At 40.3% G+C, this 13,347-nt stretch overlaps 2 protein-coding genes across 4 annotated transcripts in view; one reads left to right on the forward strand and one right to left on the reverse strand.

Moving 5' to 3' along the window:
- Positions 1-619, reverse strand: part of vps8 (VPS8, CORVET complex subunit) — a 104,314-nt gene extending 103,695 nt beyond the window's left edge. The window contains exon 1 of one of the 3 annotated variants that reach the window (XM_012970873.2): positions 317-619. In XM_012970873.2, the coding sequence (XP_012826327.1) occupies positions 317-377 (61 nt within the window). In that variant the 5' untranslated portion in view covers positions 378-619. The remainder of the gene's footprint in view (positions 1-316) is intronic. The other 2 variants (XM_012970874.3, XM_002936535.4) reach the window with 2 other exon arrangements.
- rpe (ribulose-5-phosphate-3-epimerase) lies at positions 381-12,661 on the forward strand. Its single transcript, NM_001128024.1, is given in 6 exon segments — positions 381-507; positions 9,026-9,105; positions 9,932-10,071; positions 10,728-10,862; positions 11,002-11,088; positions 12,115-12,661. Coding segments are annotated over 6 exon segments (687 nt in total). The 5' UTR covers positions 381-385; the 3' UTR covers positions 12,238-12,661.
- The last annotated feature ends 686 nt before the right edge of the window (positions 12,662-13,347 follow it).

A 13,347-nucleotide genomic window follows, 5' to 3' on the forward strand; every position in this document is an offset into this window, starting at 1 on the left:
GGAGTATATAAAACTATATTGTTGTTCTCAACTAAGCAGCAATGACAGACGCATAAACAGAGAAGAAACACATAGACAACTACGCTAAACCATTTCACAGTAACATTCGGACGTCATTGACTAAGCATCAAACACCTGTAAAATTACTCTTGTCCCAACTAATTTTTTTCTGAAAAATCGTCCGTTCTCGGCTACGTATTTTATCGCAATACATGCTTTACTCCCTAGAGGGCGATAAAGGACGATGAAACAGCGCTAAGGGAGAAATGCCACTAACAAACATGGTGGAATTATAACACGAGAGTTTCTCCTTTACTTCCTGTTGGGGTGATGACTCTCTCTCTGTGCGCCAAGGTCTCGGAACATGAACTAAGCATTGACGATCATGTCGTCTGGGTGCAAGATCGGTCCTTCTATCCTAAATAGCGATTTGTCACGCCTGGGGGCGGAATGCGATCGCATGTTGCAGAGCGGGGCAGATTATCTGCATCTGGATGTAATGGACGGGTGAGAAGGCGCGCAGCTAAATGTGCCGGTAACACGTGTCTGTTGGCTAATAGCGCGCACAACTAAAGGCTGCTCCTCTGCTAACCTCTCCTCCGCTAACCTCTCTCCTCTGCTAATCTCTCCTCCGCTCACCTCTCCTCTGCTAATCTCTCCTCTGCTCACCTCTCCTCTGGGCGCCTCACTGGTCGGTGCTTCCTAGTAAGCGAACCCTGCGCCATTCCGAATTGCTTCTGCGCTCTGCGGCTGTGCCCCTGCTCCTCAGTTAGTTTAGTGGCTATTTGGATGCCGGGTACACAGACTTATATGCGCTTATTAGTGCGCTCTTGTCCTGGTACAGAGTCTTCTGATACAGCTAGGATGATATTCACAATGGCGCAGTTTTCATATATGAGAGAGGACTTGGTTATGCGCTAAGTAAGTGGCGCAATCGTGTTTGCACTGCAAAGCAGGGTAAGCTCAACCTTTTTGCCTAAGGGCAGGGATCCCCAACATTTTATACTCGTGAGCCACAGTCATATGCAAAAAGACTTGGAGAGCAACACAAGGATCATTAAAGTTCATGGAGGTGCTGTGATTGGCTATTAGGTAGCCTTTATGCACACTATCAGCTTACAGGGGGCTTTATTTGGTAGTAAATCTTGTTTTTATTCAAATATAAATACCTGGTTTGGGGGCACTGAGAGCAACATCCAAGGGGTTGGTGAGCAACATGTTGCCGCTGGGTGGGGATCACTGTCCAAGGGGGTAACACACACATTATTGGGAGGAGCAAGCAATGCAGGGAAGTGAAAACCAAACATCAGGCAAAGAAACACATTTATTAGTTCAGTATAAATTCTGCCCCATCCTCATCTTCCCATGCCCCGTTGTGCTGCATTGGCATGGGAAATTCTAGACTAGATGGTTGAAGCATACCCCTGGGCTGGCGTGTTACCCCTGTACTCGCCAATAAAATGATACCAGCACTAATGTAGCCTTCAGCAAATGCACACAGCTGCATCTTATAGGGCAAAGCTGTGCAAAACTACTTACAGTGCTGGCCAAAAACAGATATTTTTATATTTAATCTTGAAATTTCACATGGGGCTAGCCATATTCTTCATTTCCCAAGGTGCCACAGACACGTGACCTGTTCTCTTCAGTCACACTTTACTGCTGAGCTGCAAGTTGGATTGATATCAGCCCCTCCCAGCAGCCGATCAGCAGAATAATGGGAATGTAGCAAGATAGCAGCTCCCAGTAGATATCAGAATAGCACTCAATAGTAAGAAATCCAAGTCTGGCTTGGGACTTCTCCAGTTACATGGGAGTAGGAGAAACAATAGTTTACATGAAATTAGTTGTAATGGGTAGCGCTGGCTCTTTCTGAAAGCTCAGACTCAGGCACAAGGCACTGAGATAGCTGCCTACACCAATATTACAATACATTTGTTGGTTCAAGAACAAAACTTTAAATTATAGAGTGAAGTTAAAAACCATTAATTGAGCTGGTTAGAGGACACAAGGTGGAGAAATAAATGTGAAAGTAAGAGAAAAAAATGACATAAATATGAAGAGGGATGGAGTGAAAAACAAAGCATAAAAGGTAAGAGAAGAAAAAGGCAGAGAAAAGTATGAAACTAAAGAGAAATACAATATGACCAGAAAGGATCTTAAAGAACTGGACAGCAGAAGAGAATGATAGAAAAAAATGAATTTAGGGAGTAGAAGAAAATTATGTAAGCATACTAAGGAAAAGAGTGATAAACAGGCAAAAGACGTGGGAGTAAAAAAACATCTGGGAAGTGAGAAAAGTGCAAAGTAAATGGCAGAAGAAAGCCAAAAAAAAGTTGGCAGTGGAGGAAAGAAGAGATTTAAAAATAAGTCAAAGAAGAGAACATAGAAAAAATGTAAGGCGATGCAAATATTATAAACATCTACAGTATATTTGGCCTTGTGTCTGGTATTACCCCCTGTAGGTGGTGCAGAAATCAGTCAGTGGTAGAACTGTAACTTAAATTTAATCTGATAGCACTATGCTGTCTGTTTGGTAGAAGGAAGAAAGAGCAACAGCAATTTAAATTTTTCTAATCACTGCAATCAATAAAAGTGCTTTGGTTGTCAGTAACTGCTGCTTGTCACTATAGATAATGTGCTTTGATTGTTAGCGGTCACTGCCTCACACTGTATATATGTGTTTGTGGTCCTAGTACCCACTGTCTTTCACCATGCAATGTATTTATGATATGCATACCCTTACTGTTCCACACTTTGCATTCTTGTGGTACCAGTATTCAATAAAACCCTTAAATAAACCCTGCACACCAGAAAAAAATTCAGGGAGATACTATAGTTAAAAAGACATTTTTATTTATAAGGTCATTAGCAACAATATTGCATTTAAAAAAAAAAAAATCATAATATTCATCAATAAACAAATCAATACATACCACGCAGTGAAAAAATATATGAAGGCAGATACTCTGGATGGGAGAATACCCTAACGTTTCGGCTCAAACGCCTTTGTCAATGGAGGGTTTTGTTGGTGTATATAATCCTCTTATGGGGGTATTTTTGAAACCCTAGCTCCTGGATTTTCGTATATGCATATATAATTTTTTTGGGATTGTTTTTAAAGGGCAAGTGTACCTTAGCCCGGAGTGCCCTCTACTATTCTAAATTTTTTACCAGTATTCAATGCCTGTTTCTTACTATATAATATGTTTTAGGTGATCAGTGTATTAAAAGGGGTATAGATTCACGGGAGGAGGGGGTTATTCTTCCCCTTTACAGAGCACTGGTAAGGCCCCATCTAGAATATGCTGTTCAGTTTTGGTCTCCAGTGCTAAAACGGGACATTATTGAGTTAGAGAGGGTCCAGAGAAGGGCAACTAAGCTGGTAAAGGGTATGGAAAGTCTCAGTTATGGGGAAAGACTGGCCAAGTTGGGTCTGTTTACACTGGAGAAGAAGCGCTTAAGAGGTGACATGATAACTATGTATAAATATATAAGGGGATCATATAATAACCTTTCTAATGTTTTATTTACCAGTAGGTCCTTCCAACGGACACGAGGGCACCCACTCCGTTTAGAAGAAGCGAGGTTCCATTTAAATATTCGGAAAGGATTTTTTACTGTGAGAGCTGTGAAGTTGTGGAATTCCCTCCCCCAATCAGTCGTGCTGGCTGATACATTATATAACTTTAAGAAGGGGCTGGATGGATTCTTAGCAAGTGAGGGAATACAGGGTTATGGGAGATAGCTCTTAGTACTAGTTGATCCAGGGACTGGTCCGATTGCCATCTTGGAGTCAGGAAGGAATTTTTTCCCCTCTGCGGCAAATTAGAGAGGCTTCAGATGGGGTTTTTTGCCTTCCTCTGGATCAACTAGTAGTTAGGCAGGTTATATATAGGCATTATGGTTGAACTTGATGGACGTATGTCTTTTTTCAACCCAACTTACTATGTTACTATGTAGTTCCAACAGCTTTTCACACTTTAATATCCCTAGGTTGCTAGTGCCAGACCCAGAATAGCAATCTGGATGCTCTTGCAAATGCTAGATGGACTGTTGCACGCTTCCATAGACCTGTTCTGTGCATTATTTCTGGCTTGTGGTGGGCTGCCTGAGCCTCAGTGTACCTGAAATGCTAAGGCCCATTTTTAAAGTCCAGTTCACAGATAGAAAGCAAGAGCGTACTAGGGCCCCACACTTAAAAAATTGGCCCTGATAACTCATCTTTGTACCTAACGTTCATTTCAATTGGTGTCTGGCACATGTGCCTATCAGATGTAGCACTGATACAATGCAGCACATTTTAAATAAACAGGAATCTGATGCCTGCTGAAGTTTACTGAATATTGCCTTTTTTTCTCTAAGGACTGTGCCAGGGTAAATTCCCTGTGTGCCATAAGTATAAAATTTGCAGACTTTAAAAAGATGTAACTGTGGAATGTTGGGGCAATGTCCCTTCCTTGTTGACAAAGCTATAGTTGCATAATAGGATTGACTAATGTAATGAGGAACTTGGATGGAAGCGTAAGGGTTACAATAGTGACAGAATGCTATTGGCTATAATGAGCCTGAAAATTTAGGGCTAGTGGCACACTGTGTTTTCCCCACAGGCATTTGACAGTTGACCTGGTACCGAACACCCCATGGTCCACATGCACTGACAGACTGGTCTTTTCAGCCATGCCTGGGGCAGATTTCGGCATGAAAAAGCAAAGCTATACATTTTTGACGTATTGTTAAGCTAGTGGAGACATCCCAGATGTGCCACTAGCCTAGAAATCACACAAGGAAATCTTAAAGGAAATCAACAGTTTAAATAATTAGTGAAGCAAAGTCTGTGAATTGTATGTATTCTATGGATGAAATATGTGGGCTGTGTGCTTTAGTGCCTTTAGTGGTCTTGCATCTTGCCATGCTTTGTGGTGTCAAACAACATGCAGCACAGTTGTTTCCATCAACTGGAAACAACATTTGGGGGTCACACCCTTGGCACCTGGCACTATAGATTTTAAAGTACATGAGAGGTAAGAGCATAAACACACCAGTATTGAATAGTAATACCTAATATTAATATGATAGGAACTTGTATATAGTTACATAGGGTTGAAAAAAGACCAGTGTCCATCAAGTTCAACCCATCCAAGTAAACCCAGCACACCTAACCCACACCTACCAATCTATACACTCACATACATAAACTATAAATACAACCACTAGTACTAACTGTAGATATTAGTATCACAATAGCCTTGGATATTCTGATTGTTCAAGAACTCATCAAGGCCCCTCTTAAAGGCATTAACAGAATCTGCCATTACCACATCACTAGGAAGGGCATTCAACAACCTCACTGCCCTCACCGTGAAAAACCCCCTACGCTGCTTCAAATGGAAGCTCCGTTCCTCTAATCTACAGGGGTGACCTCTGGTGCGTTGATTGTTTTTATGGGAAAAAAGAACATCCCCCATCTGCCTATAATCCCCTCTAATGTACTTGTACAGTGTAATCATGTCCCCTCGCAAGCGCCTCTTTTCCAGAGAAAACAACCTCAACCTCGACAGTCTCACCTCATAGTTTAAATCTTCCATCCCCTTTACCAGTTTAGTTGCACGTCTCTGCACTCTCTCCAGCTCATTTATATCCTTCTTAAGGACTGGAGCCCAAAACTGCACTGCATACTCAAGGTGAGGCCTTACCAGGGACCTATAAAGGGGCAAAATTATGTTCTCATCCCTTGAGTCAATGCCCTTTTTTATACAAGGCAGCACTTTATTTGCTTTAGTAGCCACAGAATGACACTGCCTGGAATTAGACAATTTGTTATCAACAAAAACCCCTAGATCCTTCTCCATTAAGGAAACCCCCTACACACTACCATTCAGTAGATAGTTTGCGTTTATATTATTCCTACCAAAATGCATAACTTTGCACTTATCAACATTGAACCTCATTTTCCAGTTTGCTGCCCAGTTTTCCAATTTTGTCAAATCTCTCTGCAAAGCAGCAGCATCCTGCATGGAACTTATAGTTTTGCACAATTTTGTGTCATCAGCAAAAATAGAAACAGTACTGTCTATGCCCTCCTCCAGGTCATTAATAAACAAGTTAAAAAGCAAAGGACCAAGGACTGACCCCTGCGGTACTCCACTAACCACACTGGTCCAATTAGAAAATTTACCACCACTCTTTGTACTCTATCCTTCAGCCAGTTCTCTATCCAATTACAAATATTATGTTCTAGGCCAATATTCCTTAATTTGATCATTAACCTTCTGTGAGGTACTGTATCAAACGCTTTAGCAAAGTCCAAGTAGATGACATCAACTGCCATTCCAGCATCGAGGTTCCTACTCACCTCCTCATAAAAGGCGACTAAATTAGTCTGGCAAGATCTGTTACGCATAAAACCATGCTGGCACAAACTAATAGTATTGTGAACTGCAATGTATACAATGCAAAGTACCCTATCCCTTATTACCCCTTCCAAAATTTTTCCTACTACTGATGTCAGACTAACAGGCCTATAGTTTTCAGGCTGAGAACGGGATCCCTTTTTAAATAACGGCACCATGCCAGACCTCAATGAATCCTGAAAAATTAAGTGAAGAGGTTTGGCAATCACAGCGCTCAGCTCATTTAATACCCTGGGATGAATCCCATCCGGTCCTGGACCTTTGTTTACCTTTACATGTTCAAGTCTCTTTTGAATTTCCTCCCGAGTGACCCATGCGTCAGTAGCTTAATTACTAGAACTGGGCATATTTAAAGGGAAGCCTTCATTAGCTGGCTCCTCAGATGTATAGACAGATGAAAAATAAGAGTTCAAAATTTCAGCTTTTTCCCCGTTCTCATCAACCAACTTACCCCCCCATGATAATAAGGTTCCCACCCCTTCTTGCTTCATTTTTTTACTATTCACATAATTAAAAAATAATTTAGGATTCTTTTTACTCCTAGCTGCAATATCCCTTTCCATTTCTATTTTAGCTTGCTTGATAGCTTTTTTGCATGCTTTATTTGCTTTCTTGTACCTGATGAAAGTTTCTGCTGTCCCAGCTAACTTGAATGCCCTAAAAGCACGTCTTTTCTTACCAACCTCAACACTAACACCTTTATTCAGCCATAAGGGTTTTGCTTTGCGATGCCTCTCCTTGCTTACAAGGGGGATATACTGTTGCGTATACCTGCAAAGCAATGTTTTAAAGATGTTCCATTTTCCTTCTGTGTCTAACCCCATGAAAAGCCTTTCCCAGTCGACACATTGCAGAGATGCCCTTATACTGGCAAAGTCTGCACGTCTAAAATTGAGCGTTTTAGTTACTCCCTTATAGAGTTGTCTCTGCAGCATTATCTCAAAGGAGACCATGTTGTGATCACTGTTCCCCAGATGCTCACCCACACAAATGTTAGAGATGAGTTCATTATTATTAGATATCACCAGGTCCAAAATAGAGTCATTCCTAGTAGGTTCTTGAACCGCCTGAAATAAAAAGTTGTCATTTAGCATATTTACAAACCTACTAGCTTTTTCTGACTTAGCCACCCCATTACTCCAGTCAATGTCCAGATAATTAAAGTCCCCCATAATAACAACTTGACCCAGTTTTGAAGCCTCCTCCATTTGCAACAATAGCTGGGCCTCATCCCCCTCATCTATACGGGGTGGTTTATAGCATACACCAATGACCATTTTCTTTGTGACCTTCAGCTCTACTGAAATTTCTACCCAAAGAGATTCAACGTTTTCATTGGTAATGTCTTTATTACATAGTTTTAAATCTGACTTTACGTAAAGACAAACCCCTCCACCCTTTTTAATCTCTCTGTCCCTCCTAAAAAGTGTATACCCATTTAAATTCACAGCCCAGTCGCATTTATCATCCCACCAGGTCTCAGTGATACCTATTAAATCATAATTTTCAATACATGCAATAGCTTGCAGCTCCCCTAATTTACCCGACAAGCTACGCGCATTAGCCAGCATGCAGCGGAGATTACTGCTTCTCCCTCTGATGTTTACATCAGCTAATGGAGAGTTAGAGCTAAGGCAAATATGAGACTGTTTTCCTTGTAACGGAAGCTCCTTATATAACTTGGATAACTTGTTTACCTCTAAAGCAAAGGCTTGTTAGATTCTACATGCTGTGAGCAAAATATCCTATGGTCTAAGTCAGTGTTGTTCAACTTTTGCAGTGCTGAGGGCCAGAATTTCTTTAACATACATGCTGGAGGGCCACTAATGGAAGCCAGTTTTGACCACTCCCCTTTTTAAACCACACCCTTTTTATTACAATGGTGGTAGTGCAGCAAAAACCCAAATGCTTGGTCCTCACTGTTGGGATATCAACAGTTATTCATATATGAAAGAATTATATTATGTCATATTAAGACACACCCTTAAATCCATATGCCTCCTCCTCCCCTGTGGATAGCACAACAACCCCCAGCACATAATTACACACCTTAGGGACCATTTAATTTAATTTCCAACTACTAACAAACTCCCAGAACAAACCCCTGCCAGGTTCACCTCCCACAGGCAGCATAGGGCAAACAGAGTATGGCACACACAGGCAGCATTCTGCCTGCCCTACCATGCCTGTGTGTGCCTTACCCTCCCTGCCCTGTGCTGCCTGTGTGCGCCGTATTCTTTACCTGCCCTATGCTGCCTGTGTGTGCCATACCCTCCCTGCCCTATGCTGCCTATGTGCCATACTCTGCCTACCCTATGCTGCCTGTGTGTGCCACACTTGTAGGGGCATATTTATTATAGTATGTAAGCCAACATCACCAGTGAGGTTGCCCAATAAACTAATCAGCAATTAAATTTGAATGGTCACCTACAGTAATGTTGTCTTACACACTATAATAAATATGCCCCCTAATGTTTAACAGCCACCAAACTCTTTAGTCAGTCCTTATTTGCCAACTGCGCCTTGCTGGAATTAACTAGCTACATCAGATAAGGTGCTCTTGGCTTGATGGGAAGACATGACTAAACTTAGTTTTTTTTTCTTGTTTATAGGCATTTCGTTCCTAATATCACCTTTGGCCATCCTGTTGTAGAATGTCTGCGGAAACAACTTGGCAGTGATCCGTTTTTTGGTAAGGACCGCCCAGGAGTATTCTTGGCAATGCCAAATGTGATTAACTTACAAATGAAACAACTGTTTCAAATGTTTGTCTCCTTTCACCCAGTTCATATCTGTTTTTTGGATAAGGATTCAGCAGAATCTTTAAAAAAAAAAAAAAAAAAATGTTCAGCCCAACACCAAGCTGAATAGTGTATTTGGTGCACCTTTAATAAAGGAACATTAGTGGGCTCCCTGTTTGCAATCTGCGCCTATCCTTTTTAGCAATGCAGTAATTTTTTTTGCATCTCTGTAGTCAGTGTTGATGTACATTTCTTAATGTCCATTAGGGCATGTAGTAAGTCTGTTTCAATCCAGGGAAGGAAATCTTGTGAAATATTATTCAACCTCGCTCAAGCATAGGAAGCTCAGCTGTTGAAATGACATGTTGCATTTACATTGCTAATACTTAAGGACTGTGTTACATGATACCGAACAGATAAAACATTGCAAAAAATAAATCTAAAACTGCTCAGAGCACTCTTCTAAGTACTTTTTCAGTTTACATTTTGTTCTGTAGATTTCAAAATATTAGCATTTTTTACACCACTAATATAATAAAAATGGAAACAGCAGCACCTCCTGCTGGAAAATAGCAGGAAAAAAAAATCATGTTTCTCTGGTCATTCCTAAGCAAAGCAACATGAAATCAGGGGTAATTATAAGAAAAGGGGAGCAGTCATTTAAATAATAACTGCATCCCTTCCAATAAAGTGCCCAAGGTTGCTGCTTTTTTTTTTACCTGCACCTTGTTCTGCCTATAGCATTGAGAACTCTCTTGTCGGTGTATCTCTCTACAGATATGCACATGATGGTTGCTCAACCAGAGCAGTGGGTGAAACCAATGTCAGCTGCTGGTGCCAACCAATATACATTCCATCTGGAAGCTACAAACAACCCTGGGGCCCTAATCAAAGACATTCGAGAGAGTGGCATGAAGGTCAGTGGAGGGGGTAAAGGTTCGGAAAAAAAAATAAATGTTTTTTTTATAAAAATGGGAAACATACACACAAATTTATTTAAGGGGGTGCATTAGCCCCAGACTGGCAGTCTCTGTATTTTGGCAAATGCCACAGGAGCTACTGTAAGATGCCATAGGCTGTCACATTTTTTTGGGCCAGATGGGGGTCTGTTTGGCCCTTTGTTCCTGAAACGACAGGGCCTATTTTGAATCTCAGTTCATACCTGTGGTGCATTGTAGCTACAGACAGTCTCATGGAGTTTTGGAAGTTGAACATTTGTGAACTACAGTGGAGGTTTTCCCACTCACTGGTTCACACACCCCTCTGTTGTTCAGATGCAAATAGCTGGAATGCCAAATGTTGCCTGACCCTTTATAAAATCTTTGTTCAGCTCAAATCTATAATTTAAATACAACAGAATTATCAAGACACTCCCAAATTATATTTCTTTAATCTTGCTAAATGTCATGTTTTGTTAAGATATCTTTATTGAAACTCTGACTTGTAATTGCATATTTATATAAACATTTTAGTACCTGTAATAATAAAAGAGAGAATTGGCTCAGATAACATGTATTTTAAAAAAAAATGCATTTATTTATTTAATCTTTAGCTTTTCCCTATGATGTTCTAGGTGGGGCTGGCTATTAAGCCAAATACTACAGTGGAGTACCTTGCACCATGGGCAAACCAAATAGATATGGCTCTGGTTATGACTGTGGAACCTGGCTTTGGTGGGCAGAAGTTCATGGAGGATATGATGCCAAAGGTAATTAATCATAGCTATAATATGCGAATGTTGAAATACAGTCACTTTTGTATCTCCTCTCACTGTACTTACACCAACATAACCAGTTGGTGGAATGTAGGTTTTTTCAAATAAATCTCTACTTCTTTCTGATTTGCAGGTGCAATGGCTTAGGTCACAGTTTCCTTCATTGGATATTGAGGTTGATGGGGGTGTGGGACCAGACAACATTCACAGATGTGCAGAGGTGAGACAAAGGCACTAAATATGCTCAGAATAAGCTTCTCTAGGAACTGACCTATATTGTTGTGGGTTTTTTGTGACTAGAATATTAGACTTTGTGCCAGCCCTGAATTCCTGAATAAAATAGCAAATAAGGTCATTGAACAGTCTATCGGTATTCCAGTAATCAAGCCAACTGCTAAAAGATTGGATTTACGTGTATTAAAGTCAGATTGTCTTAGAGTGCTGCTTGTGGGTTTAGAGCAAAAGTAGGAGTAACACTAAGGGGCTGATTTACTAACCCACGAATCCGACCCGAATTGGAAAAGTTCCGACTTGAAAACGAACATTTTGCGACTTTTTCGTATGTTTTGCGATTTTTTCGGATTCTTTACGAATTTTTCGTTACCAATACGATTTTTGCGTAAAAACGCGAGTTTTTCGTATCCATTACGAAAGTTGCGTAAAAAGTTGCGCATTTTGCGTAGCGTTAAAACTTACGCGAAAAGTTGCGCAAAAACTCGCGTTTTTACGCAAAAATCGTATTGGATCCGAAAAATTCGTAAAGAATCCGAAAAAATCGCAAAACATACGAAAAAATCGCAAAGTACCGATCATTACGAAAAAAACGCAATCGGACTCCATTCGACCCGTTAGTGGGTAAGTAAATCAGCCCCTAAGGGAATTATTGAATAACATGCATTTAAGTTGTATGTCTGTTGCGCAAATGTATATTGCTGTGGGTTAGGATCCTGATCCTACTGTATTTGCCAGTATTAGCCCCTTATTGCCCCTACTGTTGTCTTATGCCTTGTCTATAGGAATTACAAAATCAATTTGTGTAAAGTTTCCTTAGTTCCTGTGTAGCAAGGCTTCAGCTAAAGGAGCTTCTTATAACAGGCTGCATATTGCGCTCTATAGTGATTTCATAAACAGCAAGTTACATGGAATACAATACACTCTACTACATTCAGTCCCAAAAGTAAATGAAATCAAGCTGTAGTGTGGGTGGGCAATAAAAAATGGAGTCACCACTATGTTTATTTTACAGGCTGGTGCAAATATGATTGTGTCTGGCAGTGCAATTATGAAGAGTGAAGACCCTCGCTCAGTGATTAAATTGCTTCGCACTGCATGTTGTGAAGCTGCCCAAAAACGCTCATTAGATCGGTGAAGCTAGGGAAGAATGGACATTCAGTCTCAGACCACGCAATATCCAGATTCAACTGAATTGGGGAGCAGGCCTGGAACAAAGATCAGGATGGCACTGTACTGGCCTTCTGGGCAACAGCTAAAATATTCCATGACAACTGAGATCAAGACAATAATACTGTGGGGGGTGTTTTTGTTGTTTTTTTTTTTTTTTTGTTTTTTTTTTTTAACTCTTGTCAGCAGTTGACAATTTCTGGAAAAACAGTACTTATTCTCTGGGAAAGGATAGTAAACGTTCCATAGTTTGGATAATTTGGATAACAAGCTTGTCATGCAGTCAAGTGTTATGACTACTGTACAAATAATTGCTGGGAAACTGGCACTGTGGCCTTGATGGATCTTTTGTTAAAGTTTATATCCTGGAACCAATAAATATTTAAGTATTACTTCAATTGAAATAGCTGTATTTGTAAAATAACATTTTTAGTTAAATAAAAAAAACAGGGCATATAATTACAGTGAGATAAGGTTTCTGTGTGTGCCATTTAATCACTCACTGGTCCAAATCTTATAGAAATTGTTAATATCTGCTAATGCCCATTTATTAGATCCAACTCCAGCACTAAGAGGAAGTTTCTGTCCTATGTGCTTTTTTTTTTTTTTTTTTTTTTTTTTTTTTTTTTTAAAAACTGACTTCCTGGATTGCCACTTATACCTATTTCAAAGCACAGAGACCTGCATATAGTGCTTCCTTTGCTCAGTAATGTTGCATTCACAGGGAGAGGGGTAGATAGACACCCCCCCTCCCACCAGTGTAACTTGTGCATCATTCAGACATGACTTATTAAGACAGGGCTGGCCTGCGCTACACTCGGCACGTTGCACCAGAAAGGAAAAGCTGTTTCACAAAGAGGGAGATAGAACACACGTTACTCCAATGTGAAGCAAAATGGATACATACGTTGGACACTTTAGAACCACTTAGTATGAATGAAGCTTTAAGTTTTAAATGCTTATTTCAGACATTACATTTTTCACTTTCAGATAATGAAACTATGGACTTTAGTCTGAATTTAACAATTTTTGAACTAAGGACTCTATTTTGCATAAGAACAGAATTGTTGTCTCTAGA

The sequence above is a fragment of the Xenopus tropicalis genome, chromosome 9 (assembly GCF_000004195.4).
Source record: "Xenopus tropicalis strain Nigerian chromosome 9, UCB_Xtro_10.0, whole genome shotgun sequence".
Classification (NCBI taxonomy): Eukaryota; Metazoa; Chordata; class Amphibia; order Anura; family Pipidae; genus Xenopus; species Xenopus tropicalis.